The sequence below is a fragment of the Gorilla gorilla genome, chromosome 3, assembly GCF_029281585.2.
Source record: "Gorilla gorilla gorilla isolate KB3781 chromosome 3, NHGRI_mGorGor1-v2.1_pri, whole genome shotgun sequence".
In the NCBI taxonomy this organism is placed as follows: domain Eukaryota; kingdom Metazoa; phylum Chordata; class Mammalia; order Primates; family Hominidae; genus Gorilla; species Gorilla gorilla.
Window position 1 is genome coordinate 141,456,792 of NC_073227.2, and position 19,352 is coordinate 141,476,143.

The 19,352-nt window shown below is 36.2% G+C and overlaps 1 protein-coding gene across 1 annotated transcript in view; it reads right to left on the reverse strand.

Moving 5' to 3' along the window:
• QRFPR (pyroglutamylated RFamide peptide receptor) overlaps window positions 1-19,352 on the reverse strand; it is a 53,447-nt gene that overhangs the window by 10,016 nt on the left and 24,079 nt on the right. The window contains exon 2 of the mRNA XM_004040339.5: window positions 3,014-3,172. Within this exon, the coding sequence (XP_004040387.2) occupies window positions 3,014-3,172 (159 nt within the window). The remainder of the gene's footprint in view (window positions 1-3,013; window positions 3,173-19,352) is intronic.

The window sequence follows — 19,352 nt, forward strand, 5'->3', positions numbered from 1 at the left end:
TTCGTTGCCCTTACTCACTTCTCAATTTCCTCCAAACTCCTTGAAAGCAAACACAATGCCATTTATTTTTGTGTTTCCTCAAATAAGAGTCCTAGGAAAATTCCTGGCCCTCTGTAGGAGTTGATCCATGTTTGTGGAATGGATGAATAACTTTTAAACATGACATAGACCACTCTCTGTCACCTCTTTTTAAAATCAAATGTACATTTATCTTAAGCACCATAACATGGGCATCACGTGTATACATATGTAACAAACATGTACGTTGTGCACATGTACCCTAAAACTTAAAGTTTAATAATAAAAAAAAGAAAACAAACACTGATAACTTCAGAAACCAAAACGCTCTTTCCAAATTTCCTGTCTTCCACAAACTTGTTGAGATGGATTGCTTTAATGATGTACTCTTAGAAAAGAAAAACAGGGATTGACTACCAAGAATAATTTCAACCCATGTGTTTTAACAGACATGGAAGAGGACGGAACCAAGGGCCCCAACTTTGATTTGGGGGAAAAGTTTCCAGCTCGAACTCTGCTTGTTCTTTCTATATTGGGTGGAACGTTAAGAAAACAGTTTATTGCTTTGGGTTTCAATGACTCAATTAAGCCATAATTGGGGTTTATTATAAAGAAACAGATAATTTGGTGCTGCCTATAAAAATTCATCATGATCCAATGATACCTGGCAGCTGTAGGACTCACAAGTCTGTCTGGCTGTCTCTATTTCTCACTCTCTCTCTTTTCTGCCTCCCTATTACCATACACATCTGTTCTATTTTAATCACATACAGTTATCTTATGTCCAATCATTTTTCTGGACTTTAGTACAAATTCTGGAGGAATTGAGTCTAATTTTCGTAGCTCATTGCCTACCTTCCTGGATCCCTGGATGGTTCTGAGATAGAAGGGCTAGAGTTGGATGAACAATACTGACACAGTTACCACATCGGGGCAAGAAAGCCTAGAGCATCTAGGCCAAGCTTGTCCAATCTGCATGTGGCCTAGGAAGGCTTTGGATATGGCCCAACACAAATTTGTAAACTTTTAAAAAATATTATGAGATTTTTTTGCGATATATTTTTAAGTCATCAGCAATCGTTAGTGTTAGTGTATTTTATGTGTAGCCCAAGGCAATTCTTCTTCTTCCAATATGGCCCAGGGAAGCCAAAAGATATGACATCCCCTGTCTAGGTCTAGGCAATCTCAGCTGGAAGGAGGAATGGGGCGTGACTGACAAACACTGACTGACAAGGCTGAATGACAGTGTGACAAAGCCACAGGAGACATTAGACCACAGTTCACAAAAGCCCCCATGGCGAGATGAGTCTAGCTGATTTTAAAACCTTCTTGTTTCCTATGTCTCTTTTGAGTAGGAACTGCCTTGACTGCCTATTATCAACTATGCTTTGAGATGTTGCCACTCGTGCTACTTCTCTTTCCTTTTAAATAACTCCCCTCCTCCATGTAATCCTTTCCTTACTTGCTTTCCATCCCCACATGCTGTTTTCAGGAGTTCTGATGTTGGAAAGATGTCAATTATTAAAAGCCCAGAAATCTCTGAATTCTTAGTAGGAAAGATATGACATAAAATTAAAACTAACTAACTAAAACTAACACCTTTCTCCCCTAATGATTCAGCTATTATTTTCAAGCTATTTAAAATGACTTTGGCATTGCAAAGCCTGCAGGGGTTCTTTCTGCAATTCCACAGCCCAATACTGGCTAAATTCTTACAGCAGAAATAAATGTTTACTCATTCTTCTCAAGTGAGATATTAGTAAAAATTGCTTTATTTGATTATCACATTAGTTGCTTGCTACACCTCTGATTATTTGCTATATTAAATTCAAACTACTGTGAAGCACACTAAGGTTTTAAATGGCTCAATTATAATTACTGAATAGAGAAATGCTTCCATTTTACTGTGTTAGACTTTAGGGCATTGCTTCAAATTTACCATTTATCATGAGGTATGTGTTCATTGTGACTTGCTGACTCAGGAACAATTACAGCAAGCTGACGATCCAGAAATGCCTAAAGGAAAAGTACGAAGTGGGTGGAATGTGCCTTTGCCAGGCATCCCCAGCACTCAGAACCCACTGTTCTCATGTACCCTGTCACTTTCTACCCTTGTGTACTCACCACAAGGGCAGCAACCCTGTTCTCCACTTTTCTAAAACCACATTTCCTGCTCCCTATCATTATCAACCTGCCTGGCCAGGTGCAGTGGCTCACACCGGTAATCCTAGTATGTTGGGAGGCCAAGGAGTACAAGGAGAGGCCAAGGGGGAATGGCTTGAGCCCAGGAGTTCAAGACCAGCCTGAGAAACAGAGAGAGACCCTGTTCCTACTAAAAATAAAAAAAATTAGCTGGGTGTGGTGGTGGGCACCTGTGGTCCCAGCTACTTGGGAGGCTGAGGTGGGAGGATCATTTGAGCTTGGGAGGCTGAGGCTGCAGCGAGTTGTGATCACACCACTGCACTCCAGCCTGGGCTACAGAATGAGACCCTATCTAAAAAAGAAAAAAAAATCGACCTGCCCTTGTTAGCTTGGCTTGGAGTCTTCTTATCTCAAGATGATAATTCCCAGCTGGGCATAGTGGCTCATGCCTGTAATCACAGCCCAGACTTTTGAGACCAGCCTGGGCAATGTAGTTGACACTCTGTCTCAAAAAAAAAAAAAAAAAAAAAAAAAAGATAGTTCTCAATCTAATGAGTGTTAATGTGGCAATGCCACTGGTAGGTTATCTTAGATTAGCTGAACGTAGTGCTTAAACGTTTAAGATGTAAACTGAAAAAGTATACCCAAAATGATACATTTTCAGTTTTGAGGTCAGCCTAAAAGAGAGATGGTGTGGAGATGAAGGCAAACAGGGAAAGCACTGAAAATCTCAAATTATATTCCAATGCCTACAAGTTAGATAAAAGCTACTCTTCTAGTTTAAAAATATGGTTCTCTATTCTGTAACGAAGAATGTCATTCACACTGCCATTGGCACATCCAGTGGCCTCACCTAGCATTGTGAAAGCCCTTCGGTTGGTGTATTGCCACTTCATTTTAAAAGGATGCACAAGTCCCTGGTGCCTTTCCACAGCAATGCAGGTCATAGTGAGGATTTCTGTCACAACAGCGGTAGACTGGACAAATGGCACCATCTTGCAAATGAAAGCACCTGCAGTAAGGAAATAGGACAAATCATACATCAAAACAAAAAGAATAAAGGTTTCATCTGTGTCTTTGTAATTATCACTATCAGTCCATTCTGAGCCTCTGCCAAAAAGTTTGATAATTGTACTTACTCTGTAGACATAAAATAATTGAAAAACATTGCATTGGCTTATCTTTCTCCCTCTAACTGAATTTTATGTTCCTAAATGCTATGCAATTATGTATAATAAGACAATGAAAGGACAAATCAGTATCTAGCCATAGAAACAGTGGAAAAAAAGCAATATGACCTTTGCTTGGGGAAGAGCGAAGTCATTGTAAACTGGCCTCCTGGGCTCTACACTACAAAGTAATCTTTGATTGTCTCTTTTCTTTTGGCTTCCTGGCAAATCACAACAAAGAATAGTTCTCATCAAAGACTCCCATATTTCTTCTTTTATCATTTATTCTCCTTTGACTCCCTGTCTAAGACTTTATATATGTGTTACACCATTACACTCCAAACTGATTTTACTTTCTCTAATGCAACGGTCTTAAAGTGGTGGCCACTAGGCAAGTTTTGGCCTGAAAACATGCTTTATTTGGTTACACAATAGTTTAAAATATTTGAATGTACTGTCAATCTTTTAAAATGTTTATACTATCTGTCTGGTCTCTTTACCATTTGGATTTGTGAGTCTTGGTCTGGCACCTCTGGTCTTGAACCCATGCTGCTTGCTGCTACCAAATTCATCATTCCCAGCTACAAGAGAATCATAAACTCAGGGAATATGAAGTTGGAAGACTCATCAGAGGTTATCTAGTTCTAGTTTATACCAAAAGCAGAAATTCTCTCTTCAACTTCTCTCTGAAATGCTCTGCCAAGCTCTGCTTAAATACAGGCTGAACATTTCTAATCCCAAAACCTGAAATCTGAAATGATCTAAAACCCAAAGCTTTTTTGAGTGCTGATATGATGCCACTAGTAGAAAATTCCACATCTTCCCTCATGTGACAAATCACAGTCAAAACACACAAAATTATTTAATATATTGTATATAACTACCTTAAGGCTATGTGTGTAAGGCATATAAGAAGCATAAATGAATTTCATGTGTAGACTTCGGTCTCATTGCCAAGATACCTCATTATGTCTGTACAAATATTCCAACATCCCAAAAAATCTGAAATCTGAAACACCTCTGGTCTCAAGCATTTCAGAGACGGAATACTCCATGGGAATACTCCTTGCTTTCACAGCCCCGCTTCAGGTCTTTTCATGGCTTTTCCTGCTCCTTGGAATGCTCTTCCCTGAGATCACTCCCCCACATCCTTCCCTGAAGTCTGCTCAAATGTCACTGTGATGGTTAACTCTATGTGTCCAGTTGACTGGCTTAAGGAATACCCAGATAGCTAGCAAAATGTACTTCTGGATATGCCTGCGAGGGTGTTTCCAGAAGAGATGAGTATTTGAATCAGTAGATGACAGGAGAAGATCCTCCCTTCCTAGTGTGGTTGGGCAGCGTCCAATCCACTGAAGGCGCGAATAGAACACAAAGGCACAGGAAGGGTGAATTTGCTCTCTGCTGAAACTGGAACTTGCACTTTCTCCTGCCCTTTGACATCAACGCTCCTGGTTCCCACACCTTCTGACTCAGACTGGGACCTACACCAACAACTCCCTGGGTTCTCAGGCCTGCAAGCTTGAACTGGATCTCCACCACTGGCTTTTCTGGGCATCTAGGTGGCAGATAGTGGATCATGGAACTTCCCAGTGTCTGCAATTGAGTGAGCCAATCCCCCATAATTAATCTCTCCTAAATATCTCTAAAATATCTTATTGGTTCTGTTTCTCTGTAGAACCCTGACTAATGCAGTCACCTTCTCAATGAGGCTGACCTACTCTAACAATCATATTTGTAATTGAGCCTGTCCCATTCCCTATCTCCTCTCATTCATCATCTCTTTTATTCTACTCTTTTCCCATTCTCTTTCACATGTTAACATACTGATATATAATATATATGCTGCTAATTTGTTTTTTATTTTTATTATTTTATTAGTTTTATTATTTATTTACCCCTACTAAAATATAGATGCCAGAGCAATAATTTTTGTCTATTTTTTTCGCTGATGTATTCCCAGCTTTAAGAATGGTAATACGTTAGGCCATTAATAAATATTCATTGAATTGAAAAGAACAGATGAGTAAGAGGCTCATCACTCCTAAAGGCATCCCATTCTATTTTAGAGAGGCCCTAACTGGAAAAAGTGCTTTTAAATTCCACTCATTCCTAGCTTTGTTCTCAGAGTCTCAGAACTAACCAACTATCTTTTCCAAACAGTGGCTCCACATGTATTTGACAGAAGCCTTCGTGTCACTCCTGTCTTTCCTAGTTGTCGCAGCTGTTTCTCATTTGCTATGCTTTTCAGAGCTTTCGAAAAGGTGAATGGAGAAGGGAACGCCCATGGACCATGGCCATGCACCAGGCAGAAGGGAACTCACCAATGTTCAGGATACGGCTTGGCCAAGGCAGAAACTGTGGGACTGTATCGGCTCCCCAAGTCTGAACACCCTCTTCTGTAACTGAAACTGATGTTTACATCAGCCTTCTGTGCTAGACTTTTCAAATGGCTGGCTTCCGTTGAACTTGAAATCAACTTGAAATGAACTGGATCACTTTAATAGACATTTTGTTAACCCAAGACTCCCTTATCTCCTATCCTATCCCTAAGGGTAAATGTACTTAGATATCACTCTAGATACTCCCTTCCCAATCCTTTCTGGGGGCTCCAAATGGCAACCCAAGAACCAATCCCACTCACTTCTATTCCTTGTTACAATTTCCCAAAACAAAATCCTGTTCAAACTTAAGGCCTTCTTTTGTTTAGAAAGATGGTTTAGATGCCAACAGTGGGAATTTACTTTCAATGTTAATAAAGTCCACTGTGTTTGAATAGTTACTATACTGTGAATAAATCAGTTTACCTCAAGTCCTGGTTTGGATATGGTACTTGAATAAATGAATATGGGTATAAATTATTAATCTGCATATTTATCCTAGGTTTTTTTTCTCTTGTCTTGCAAATTTAATCAGAACTTTTTCTATTGAGAAGAACCTTGTACTTTTTAACATTTTATAAATAATTTGGTTGAAAGGAAGTATATTTTAAATACAACTATCCAAACAAAAGAGAATTTTTGCTGTATTCATTTTAGTGTTATCTCATTATAGTGTTATCCATCCTGAATATATTCAGTTTGTGTATTATAGTACAGGATATCTGTCAATTGATTCATTGATATCAGTATACACTCTGATTCTGCTTTATCTGATTTCTTAGCCACTCTGAGCCTCAATTTCATTATTTGAAAAAAGGGATTAATAATACCCATCTGTCATAGGACTGATGTATTTCATAAAGTGACATAAACACCTAATACTGGATACATTCTTTAATAAATGGCAGCTCTTTCATCATTAGGCAGCCCTATTAAAAGAATTAAGGTAAATATGATGCACTTGGGGCTGACATGTTCTTTGTGGATAAACTGACCATTAAAGAACACCTAATCTAATAACCTTATTTCCCAGAGAAAGACACTGCAGTTCAAAGAGGTTAAATGATGTGCTCAGGTCCACACAGCTATTTATTGACAGAATGAGTCCAGGTTGTCAGACTCCAGTTCCTTCCATTACATCACCCTCACTTATCTTTCTGTGCCCATGCTATGTGGCAGTTTTCTTGTCTAACTGCTCATAAATCATCTGTTTAATAACCCACCTGTGAATTTCGCACCAAGCTATAGTATAATCTGTCATCTTACTGTTTTAATAAATTCAGAACAGCATTTGCCCTATTCATTACTTCTGACATTTCTCCAACCAGCTCTCTAAGAAATTACTGAGAGTGTTTCCTTGATCACATTTCCAAGTTTCTTCAATGTTCTGTCATGTAATTTATCTAGGATGTAGATTTGAGTTCTTTTAAAAATAGGTACATGCTCTTTTGCTATCTACTTACTTATCGTGGATATTTATTTTCACTCTAACCATCTTTGCCCTTTTTAATTGAGAGAGCACTTTTCAAGGTCTAGACGACTAAAACAAAATAAACACTGAAGACTTCTGGTTTTCCTCTGCCCTTCATTAAGCCTATCATCAACTCTCCCCTTCTTTTTCAGCTTCTTCTTCTGGTAATCTCTCTGTTAGCTCTTCAGTCAGCTTATTCTACCCTTTATCTTCCCCAATGTGAATTGTATGGGTCTAAATTATTTGTAAGAATGTGTCTTTTGTGACATTTCTTCCCATAAATCTGGTAATTTTAAACTGGGATAATCCTACATTCCCTGCATAGGGACTGTTTACTTGGGATATCCTTCTTTTTTTTCCTTACAGGACAATTAGATGTTAGTATCACAGTTGTGCTTCTTAAAGTTGGCCTGGAATGGGTATTTCTCATATTTTGATTTTCCAGCATCCACCTCACTTCTCCAAATGGCAACACAATTTCTTTTTAGAATATTAACTCTTCCCCACTGTGGGCAGGTTAGGTAAGAACTCCTACTTAGGAGGACAAAGCAGTAATAGGTGAGATCCTCTCTAGTGTTGAAAGGTTGAATGCAGATGGAAGAGAGGTTTGGGGTGGTGTGGTCACGTGCTCACCAGATCATAAGTGCTAATAGGTCACTGCTGAGTTATGGCTGCTGACCTCTGAGCTCCCTTGGTCGCTTTCTGTTGTAGGCCCATTTCTTCAGCTTCACGCTGATCCTGTGAGCCTTCAACATCCTTCCAATACATTCTCTTCTCTTAAGTTACTTAGCTGTCAACTGTTGCTTGCAACGAAGTAGACTTATTTGATATACTTCTCTTGTGCTACCTTATTCTCTGGAAGGTAGGTTTTTTAAAAATGTAGTGTACTATGGGCTATGTTCTCTCTGTGTGCACTGTTAACTCTAAGATTAGACAGTCCCCAGTCCTACTACTATAGTTTGCCTCCACTGCTGCTTCCATTTCTACTATGTCTGACTCTTGAGATAGAAGCTACAATTATTTTATTTTGCCTACTGGATTAGGAACAATTGCTTTGGTTTAATATCTACTGCCTTCCATTCTCAACTTAAATCATTTATACAACTCTATTGCCCAAAACATGGACCTTTTGCTCTCACTGAGAACAGTGTTCACTCTCCTATCCACTCAGCCACCACCACACAGAGCAAGTCTTAATTCAAAGAGAAACAAGACTACATTATTTCTAAACATGATGCTTGAAAATTGAAAACAGTTTGGGCAGTGTTCGTATTCACTTTAGTGTGTAACAGGGACTTTTAAAAGGATCTGAATGGAAGGGACAGAATGAAAAAAACCAGAGTCTTTAACCGTAGAGAAGATTTAAAACATTATTAATTTAGAAAATAGTATAATGAGGTATAATTGCATGAAGGTATCTAATGATAATAATTACTCTGTGAATAATTTGTTCCAAGTTTGTTGAAAAACAATGTGAATAGACACATTGCAGTTTCATAAAGGAAAGGTTACTTGATGCAACCACTATTTGAAATAACGGTCTAACAGATTATAAAACATTCTGGCATGTAATTACCTTAATTTCATGTGCCAAATAAACAAATCATATTCAAACAGTCTATGCGCCCTTGTCCCAATACAACCTGTAGGGTCCATAGGCACAGACCTGGGGGTGGAGCTCTAGCCAGGGACCATGTCCTTCTCTTCCCAGCACTTCCCTGCCCCTCTTCCTGTATCATTAATATATAGAAACATGATTGTGTCTTTATCTTATATGCTGTGACCTTGCTGAACTCACTTATTACCTCTAGGTGTTTTTGTAGATTCTTTGGAATTTTCTACATAGAAAATAATGTCATCTGCAAATATACTTTTATTTCTTCCTTTACAATCTGCATATGTCTTACTTATTGTCCTTGTTTCTCTTAGTGGTTTTACTTTGAGTGCAATTTTGCATAAGAGTGGTGAGAAGCAGATATCTTTGACTTGTTCTCAATCTTAGAAGAAAAACATTCAGTCTTTCACCATAAAATATGATGTTAGCTGTAGGTTTCTTGTAATGCTCTTATCAAATTGAGAAATCTCCTCTGTATTACTAACTTGCTGAGAATTTTTGTCATGAATGGGTGTTGAAATTTGTCAAGTGTTTTCTTAATTGGTGTAATCATATGATTTTTTTCTTCTTTAGCTTGATGGATATGGTAGATTACACTGATTTTGGAATTTGAGTCAGCCTTGCATACCTGGAATAAATCCTACTTCATCATGATATATAATCCTTTTTATACATTGTTGGATTCTGTCTGGTATTATATTGATATTCTGTGTGCCCATGTTCATAAGAGCTATTCGTTTGCAGCTTTCTTTCTATTGAACTGTCTTTCTCTGGTTTAAGTGTCAGGGTAATGAAGGCCTCATAAAGTAAGTTGGAAACTATTTCTTCCAATTCTGTTTTCTGGAAGAGTTTGTGTAAAATTGGTGTTAATTCTTTCTTAAATGGCAAAATTCTCCAGTGAACTCACCTGGGCTTGGAAACTCCTTTCTTGAGAGCTTTTCAATTATAAATTCAACTTTTTTATTTCTTACATTAAAAAATGTTTTTATCAAAGAATTATGAGCATGTGGTTTAAAATCAGAAGGGCTACAACAAAGAAGAATAGGTGTCTGCCTATTTCCCATAAACCACTTGTTTTTAATTCTACTTCTGGGGGCACTACCATCTCTAAATAAATTGCCTTATACAGCTTTTCTTTTGATTTATTGATTTCAGATGATAGATATAGATTACCTTCTTGGGTAGATGGGCTATTGGTTCACTTTTGTCATTTCCCACTGTTGCTTCTCCCACAGCTTCTAATTTTCTTACAGTTATAACACTGTCTTCAATAATTTATTTGGAAAGGTTTTAGGGGATGTATTTCTTAAACTCTAGCATGTAGTTTCTTCTACTTTGATGCTTAAAGCAATATATTAACACCCTCTTCATTAGTCTATTAACTTCCAACAGTTTATCTTGCCCCCCACTTGTGAGATGATACCTCATCTCTGTACCTCTCTCCTCCTATTTTCGCATTCTTCTTTCTCCAAATGTCTTTTATCTATAACTTTACATTTACTCTGTCAAGACTGATAGTTTTTCATTCTGTTCCACAGGATATTAAGTATTCTTCCCTTGGCCTACTTTTTAATTATAAAAGATTAAAACCATAAACAGCATTTTAATTACCATGACTAATATTAACTACAAAGCCAATGTGTATGTTTTAAATACATCTCCCTTTCAGTGACTTTATAGTCAAGATCCTTGTGAATATATTTATGTCTCTAAAGCATACCGTATTTTAATCTGCTTTTTATATGGACATAACTTTTTTATAGAGTATTTTTATTTAATTTTTCCTGGAATTTTGGGTTGTATTTCTTTTTTCTAGCTGGAAGAAGAAGATATATCTCCTTCACCACAGTATAGTAGTTTAGAGTATAGGCTCTAGAATTGGGCTGTCTGAGTTTGAATCATGGGTCCATCACTTGCTAACTGTGACCTAAGGCAAATTATCTTACTTCACTGTGTCTTGGGTTTTCTTATCTATAAAATGTGGATGATAATAACAGTACTTCCCTCATAGGACTCTTGAAGGATTAATGAGAAAACAAGCCTGCTGTGTTTAGGCCAATGTCTAGTACTATGTGAAAATGCATTAGCTATTCTTATCATCATCGTCATTTTTACTATTACATATCAACTTTTAACATCACATATATACTGCTTGGGATCAATTCCAGTGTTTGTTCTTTTAAGACTTCCTTCTAGAAGACCACTGACTTCCAATTTTGATGACTGCAGTTTGTGTTTTGCTTTGTTTTATTTTTAATGACTGCTCTATAGCTGTCATCATTAAATTCATTTTCAATCGATTTCTTCTCCGGTTTCTTTAATTTCATGGCTTCTCATTTCTTGTATTTTACCTATATTTTGCATAATATTTTTCAAGTAACTTCTTCAACATAATAAGGAAAGTAAGCTCTTTACATTCTTATATATCTTTAAATGGCTGTAGTTTGACTTAAATTCAACATCATCTGCCTTTAGAATGTTGAAGACCTTACTTTATTGACTTTTAGCATCCACTGTTGGTGCTAACCTGTCTATATTGTCAGTTTGATTTTTGCTCCCTTATAAATATCCTGGTTACGGCCGGGTGCAATGGCTCATGCCTGTAATCCCAGCACTTTGGGAGGCCGAGGCGGGCCGATCACGAGGTCAGGAGATTGAGACCATCCTGGCTAACACGGTGAAAGCCCATCTCTACTAAAAATACAAAAAATTAGCCAGGAGTGGTGGCAGGGGCCTGTAGTCCCAGCTACTCGGGAGGCTGAGGCAGGAGAATGGCGTGAACCCGGGAGGGAGAGGTTGCAGTGAGCCAAGATCACGCCACTGCACTCCAGCCTGGGTGACAGAGCAAGAAGACTCCATCTCAAAAAAATAAAATAAAATAAAATAAAATAAAATAAAATAAAATAAAATAATTATCCTGGTTACTATTTGGAAGATTTTATTAATCTCTTTGTAATTAGAAATCTGAAATGTTATGGGGATGTGTTGAAACATGTGTCCTTTTTTTTACTCTTTTTCCATAGCCCTGTGTGTGCCTTTTACATTTGGCAACTCTCAGTCCTTTACCTCTGTGTTTTAATTTGTTCCTTTAAAAAATAACTCCTATTGATCAGATATTGGAATTCCTGGATTGATCCTCCTATGTTTATACCTTTTATATACAGATATAGATATAGATACAGATTTGCCTATTTGCTCCACATTATGGAGATGTTCTTGTTTTTGTCTTCCAACTCTTCTAATTTATATATAATTTCAGCAATATTTTTACTTTCAAAAGCTTTTCTTGCTCCTAAAATAATTTCTTTTCAGAGAAGCTTGTTCTTGATTTATGAAGTCAGTCTCATCTTAAATCCAGACACATACCCCCCATTTAATATCATAAACCCCTTCCTGAAAATGAGATATTCTATGTGGAAATGTGCCCTTGTCACCGATTTCCTATTGTTTAAAAGGCCAAATTAAACATCTAACAGATTTCATTAAGTATAACTAAAACATAGGAAAGCCAGCATTTAAAATATAAAATCTTAAAATATTGGTCCCTGATTACAAAACAATTAGAATGGTTATCAAATTGTTCATATGCATGCTACTCTGTATCAATAACATGCCCATTTTTCATGGTACGTCATAAATATTTTTCTCCAATAAGGCATAGCAATCAGCATACAGCAATTTATACATGCAATAGAAAAAGTAGGTAAAATTTACAATGAAAATAGGGCAATCACCTGGGATGATCCGTTACTCCTGAAGAAAAAAGCAAACTGGAAACTTGAAGAAAGTGGAAAGGGAAGGATGGTTAAAATGTAGTTATTGTCAAGGCCTATGGAAAGTGACATCACAGGTGAGTTGATGACAAAAAGGCAATTTCATGCAAGAAACAGGCAGAGATTCTTTGTCATTTTCATTGGGTAGGGACTTGTAAATGATGAATGGCTCTTCAGGGGATGCAGGTGTCATTTTAGGATGAAAAACTACAAAATCAAACTTTACTTAACTCTCTTCAAGTTTATGTTTATAGAATTTTTGGCACAGTGTTAGAAGAGTCAGGCACTCACAGTCCACCAAGTTCAAGGATAATATTCTTCACTGTATTTGTTTAGTCCCCATATTATTTTCAGCGGGCGGTGTCTGGTGGTTTGATTGAAGGCTCTCCCTGTTATCACTATGATCAACTATTTCAGATTGACATTCTGAACAAGTTTAGTACTTGATTTCTCAGCATGACATTTAAAGAATCCATCAATATCTTTTTCAATTTCTTTTCAAAACAAGTCTTCTTTGCAAGAGTAACAATCACAAAGAATGGTTTACATTGAATAAAATGATATGATGCCTCTCTTAGTGTCAACATTCGGCACATGCATCCCTTTGTGAACACTAGACATGCTTTTCAAAACAACTACTTGTGATTTTGATGTATTTGGAAGGTATTTTATTTTTGGAAGGTAGCTTGATACTTTTCCTATATATCATTTTGCTTATAATATTAGATTATTGAGTTTGGGCACATAAACTTTTCTTATATAAATATCAGCTAAAAGGTCACTGTTGAGTGATATATTCATTGCAGAAGTTTGAGACTTATAAGCCAATACTAATTCCACTGGGAAAATGTCAAATGAGGAGACATTCTTCTGGATATGTTTTTATGTATAAAAATACTAATTAGAGTTTATTTCCAAATTCCCTTCTATGATTAACCATTTCTTCCAGGTTTCATTTATTCATTTGTTTCATTCTCCTTTATTCTTGGGCTTAATACCTAGGTGATGGGTTGATCTGTGCAGCAAACCACCATGGCATATGTTTACCTGCGTAACAAACCTGCACATGCTGCACATGTACAATAAAAGAAAGAAGGAAAGACAGCTTTCCTCAACTGTCTGACAATCCTTGGTTGTCCTTACAGGTTTTAGAATGGGACAGCATGAAAGACCACTAGCTGCTCTGTGTACAGGTAGGAGCTGTCCCTTGGAAAACTTTGACTTAGGATGAGTGGGTCTTGATACTGTGAGTCTCACAAATTTCAGACTTTTAGGTTTTACTTTGTGGGAGCCACAGCTCATATGAATTCTGTAGTTCTCTTCAGAGTGCTTCCTTCAATTACTTTGTAAGAACTGTTTGTGTGTATATTTGCAGCAAAAACAAGTTCCCTAGTGCACAATTTTGTCTATACTGGTATGTTTCTTCTAATTTTCATTATTTTAATAGCTACAAATACAGCTTTAGAAAGGTAACTGAGTTGCTTAAACTTTCCACTAATGACAAAAATTAGATTTTCAAATAATAGAATAAAATGAGCCTGGGTTAAACATTAGGACAGTAAAGCAGAAATCAGAAATAATGGGGTTTCATTATGTTCATAATGTTAAAATAACCCATCATGAAGTAATAATGGAAGGAATATTTTTGTATACCAGGAAAGAAATGGAAAAACTTTAGGCATTAGAAAGAATTTCTTGAATGTGATGGTAATCAGGCAACAAAGCACATTGTAAAGTGAACTTCCTCAGAAATGCTTAATAAAATATTAGGAGTACTTATGTAATTTATGTACTCAGTTGTTCACCAAAGATACAACTCCGAGTTAGTATAACGTAATGTAAAAAAAAAAAAAGCAGAATGGTTAAATAAATTGGGGTATGCCAATATAATGCAAATCATTCAATCATTAATAATATTTCAAAAGATATTTAACAATGCAAACAAAAAATGAAATTAAACAGTAAACAAATAATATATTCATGTACAGACATAGACAAACACTAAGAGGTTTCTACTTTGCTACAAATGTATGTGGGAAAAACTTAAATACACTAAATTTAATGCACTGATGTGATCATCATAATTCTCTCTGGCGGTTGGAATAAATATTTTTTGTTTTCTTTACATGTATTTGTTCTATACATTCATTAGAATGTTTTGGATTATGAGTTAAAAATTCAATTCAACTGGTTTAAACAACAAGGGAAATGTATTATCTAACACAAAAATAATTTCAGAGGTAGGGCAGTAACAGGGTCATAAATGCCACAGCTGAATGACTTCACTACAGTTCTGAGTTCTTTCCACTGGATTTCTTTATCCTCCTCAGTGTGGTTTGCTTTGTACTTATGATTGTCACTTTGGCAAAGAAGATGACTGCAGTATCTCCAAGCACTGCATCTCAAACAAGCTTCAAAGACCAAAAGCAGAAAACGAAGTATGTACTTTCTCAAGCCCTTCATAAAAGTAAGGAAAACCTCAGACTTTATGGCAAGAATGTCTTACATGCTCATTTAAAAAATCATCATTGGCAAGGGGAATTGAAGTTAAAACACTGGCCTAATTTTTTAAAAGTTATTTTTAATTATAATGAATACATAATGGTTATACATATTTATCAGGTACATGTGATGTTTTGATACAGGCATACAATATGTAATGATCAAATCATGGTCACTGGGGTATTCGTCACCTCAAACATTTATCATTTCTTTGTGTTAGGAACATTACAATTCCAGTCTTTTCGTTATTTTAAAATATACAATAAATTATTGTTAAACATAGTCACCCTATTGTGCTACCAAATACTACATTTTATTCATTCTATCTGTGTTTTTGTATCCTTTAACCATCCCCTCTTCACTACCCTTTCTCACTACCCTTTCTCTGGTAACTATCATTCTACTCTATCTCCAAAAGTTCATTTTTTTTCTTTCGTTCCCACATATGAGTGAGAACACATGACATTTGTCTTTCTGTGCCTGCCATATTTCACTCAGCATAATGTCCTCCAGTTCCATCTATGCTGTTCTGAATAACAGAACTTCATTTCCTTTTATGGCTGAATAATATTCCATTGTGTGCATGTACCACATATTCTTTATCAATTCATCCATTGGTGGATATTTAGGTTGATTCCATATCTTGGCTATTGTGAAGAGTGCTGAAATAAACATGGGAATGCAGCTATCTCTTCAATATATTGATTTCCTTTCTTTTGGATGTATACTCAGCAGTGGGACTGCTGGATCGTATGGTAGTTTTATTGTCAGTTTTGTGAAGAACCTCCATACTGTTTTCCATAGTAGCTATATTAATTTACATTTCCGCCAACAATGTATGAGGTTTCTGCTCTCTCCCCATCCTGGCCAGCATTTATTATTGCCTCTCTTTTGGATGAAAGCCATCTTAACTGGGGTAAGATGCAATCACATTGTGGTTTTCATTTGTAGTTCTCCAATTTTAGTGATGTTTAGCATTTTTTTCGTATAACTGTTGGCCACTTGTATGTCTTCTTTTGAGAAATATCTATTCAGATCTTTTGCCCATTTTAAATCAGATTGTTTATCTCCTATTAAATTGTTTGAGCTCCTTCTATATTCTAGTTTCTAATCCTTTGTCAGATGGGTATTTTGCAAATATTTCCTCCCATTCGTGGGTTATGTTTTCACTTTGTTGACTGTTTCCTTTGCTGTGCACAAGCTTTTCAGCTTGATGTGATCCCATTTGTCCATTCTTGCTTTGGTTGTCTGTGCTTTTGAGGTTTTACTCAAGAAATCTTTGCCCAGATCAATGTTCTGGACTGTTTACCCAGTGTTTTCTTCTAGTTATTTTACAGTTTTAGGTCTTAGATTTACGTTTTTAATCCATTTTTGATTGATGTATAATGGCAAGAGATAGGGGTCTAGTTTCATTCTTCTGCATATTGATAACCAGTTTTCCAGCATCACTTATTGAAGAGACTGTCCTTTCCCTAGCATATGTTCTTGGTACCTTTGTCAAAAATAAGTGACTGCAAATGCATGAATTTATTCCTGGGTTCTTTATTCAGTTCAATTGGTCTATGTGTCTCTTTTTCATGCTAACACCTTGCTGTTTTGATTCCTATAGTTTTGCAGTATAATTCGAAGTCAGATCGTGTGGTTTTTCCACCTTTGTTCTTTTTGCTCGGGATGGCTTTGGCTATTCTGGATCTTTTGTGGTTCCATATGAATTTTAGGATTGTTTTTTCTATTTCTGTGAAGAATGCCATTGACATTGTGAGAAGGATTGCATTTAATTTTTACATTGCTTTGGGCAGTATGAACACTTAATAATATTGATTCTTCCAACCCATGAACATGGCATATTTTCCATTTTTTGTGTGTGTCCTCTTCAGTTTCTTTCACCAACTTTTTATAGTTTTCATTGTAGAAATCCTTCACTTCTTTGGTTCTGATAGTTTTTTGGTGGAGTCTTTAGATATTTTTAAAATTTGAGATCATATCATCTGCAAACAAGGATAATTTGACTTTTTCCTTTTCAATTTGGATGTCATTTATTTCTTTCTCTTGTCTAATTGCTCTGTCTAGGACTTCTAGTTCTATGTTGAAAAAAAGAGGTGAAAATGAGCATCTTTTTCTTGTTTCAGATCTTAGAGGAAAGGCTTTCAGTTTCCCCATTCAGTATGATGCTAGTTGTGAGTTTGTCATACATGGTTTCTATCATGTTGAATATGTTCCTTCTATACCCAATTTTTTTAGAGATTTTATCATGAAAGAATATTGCATTTTATCAAATGCTTTTTTGGTATCTATTGAAATGATCATATGGTTTTTGTCCTCCATAGTGTTGATATGATGTACCACATTGATTGATTCGCATATGTTGAACTATCCTTGCATCCCAGAAATAAATCCCACTTGATCATAATAAATCATCTTTTTAATGTGTTGTTGAATTTGGTTTTCTAGTATTTTGTTAGAGGTTTTTGCATCTATGCTAATCAAGGATATTGGTCTGTAGTTTTTCTTTTTTCGTTGTGTCTTTGCCTGGTTTTTGTTTTGGGGTTATACTGACTTTCTGGTATGAGTCTGGAAGTATTCCTTCCGCTTTGATTTTTTTGTAACAATTTGAGTAGAATTGGTATTAGTTCTTCTTTAAGTTTTTGGTAGAATTCAGCAGTAAAGCCATCAGGTCCTGGACTTTTCTTTGATGAAAGGCTTTTATTACTGCTTTTATCTCATTATTTGTTGCTGGTCTATTCGGCTTTTGGATTTCTTCATGGTTCTATCTTGATAGGTTATAGGTGTCTAGGAATTTATCCATTTCTTCTAGGATTTCTAATGTATTGTCATACAGTTTCTCATAACAGTCTCTAATGATCATCTGAATTTCTGTGGTATCAGTCGTAATGTCTCCCTTTTTGTCTCTTGTTTTATTTGAGTCACTCTCCTTTTTTCAGTCAGATTAAAGGTTAGTTGATTTTGTTTATCTGTTCAAGAAAACAACTTTTCCTTTCATTGATCTTTTGTGTTTTTTAAAAGTCTCAATTTCATTCATTTCTGCTCTGATCTTTACTATTCCTACCTTCTACTAATTTGGGGTTTGGTTTGTTCTTGCCTTTCTAGTTCTTTGAGATACATTATTAGATTGTTTATTTGAAGGTTTTCTGCTTTTCTGATGTAGGATTTTATTACTTTAAATTTCTCTCTTAACACTGCTTTTGATATATCCCATAGGTTTTGGTATATTGCGTTTCCATTTTCATTTGTTTTAAGAAATTTTAAAAAAAAACTTAAAAATTTCTTTATTGACGCATTGGTCATTGAGGGGCATACTGTTTAATTTCCACGTGTTTTTGTAGTTTCTAATGTTCCTCTTGTTATTGATTTCTAGTTTTATTCCATGGTGGTCAGAGAAGATACTTGATATAATTTCATTTTTCAAAAAAATTTTGAGACTTGTGTTGTGGCCCAACATATGTCATAGCCTAGAGAGTGTTCCATTACTGAGAAGAATGTGTAGCTGCAGCTGTTGAATGAAATATTCTGTAAATATATATTAGATCCATTTGATCTATAGTGCAGACCAAGTCTGACATTTTTTTGGTTGATTTTCTGTTTAGATGATCTCTCCAGTGCTGAAAGTGAGGTGTTGAAGTACCCAGCTATTACTGTATTGCAGTCTATCTATCTCTGTCTTTAGCTCTAATAAGATTTGTTTTATGTATCCAGGTGTTCCAATGTTGCTTAATTTTTAAAAAATTATTTCAATCTCTTTGTTAAATTTCTCTGATACAATTCTGAATTCCTTCTCTGTGTTATCTTGGGCTTCTTTGAGCTTCCTCAGAACAGTTATTTTGAATTCCCTGTCTGAAAGGTCACAAATCTCTGTCACTCCAGGATTGGTCACTGGTGCCTTATTTAGTTCATTTGATGAAGTCATATTTTCTTGATGTTTGTGAACATTTGTCAGTCCTGGGCATTGAAGAGTTCAGTATTTATTCCAATCTTCACAGTCTGGGCTTGTTTGTACCTATCATTCTTGAAAGGGCTTTCCACGTATTCAAAAGAGATTGAGTGTCATGATCTAAGCCTGTGGTCACTGCAGTCTTATCAGTACTAGGGGGCAGCCTAAGAGTACTGCAGACTCCTAGGTACACTGCTCTGATGGACTTGGGTAAGATAAGGAAGAATCCCTGAGCTACCAGACAAAGTCTCCAGCTCTCCTCTCTCTCTCTTTCCCCTAATCAGAAGGATATTCTCCATTATGGGCTGCCTGGAACTAGGGGAGAAGTGATG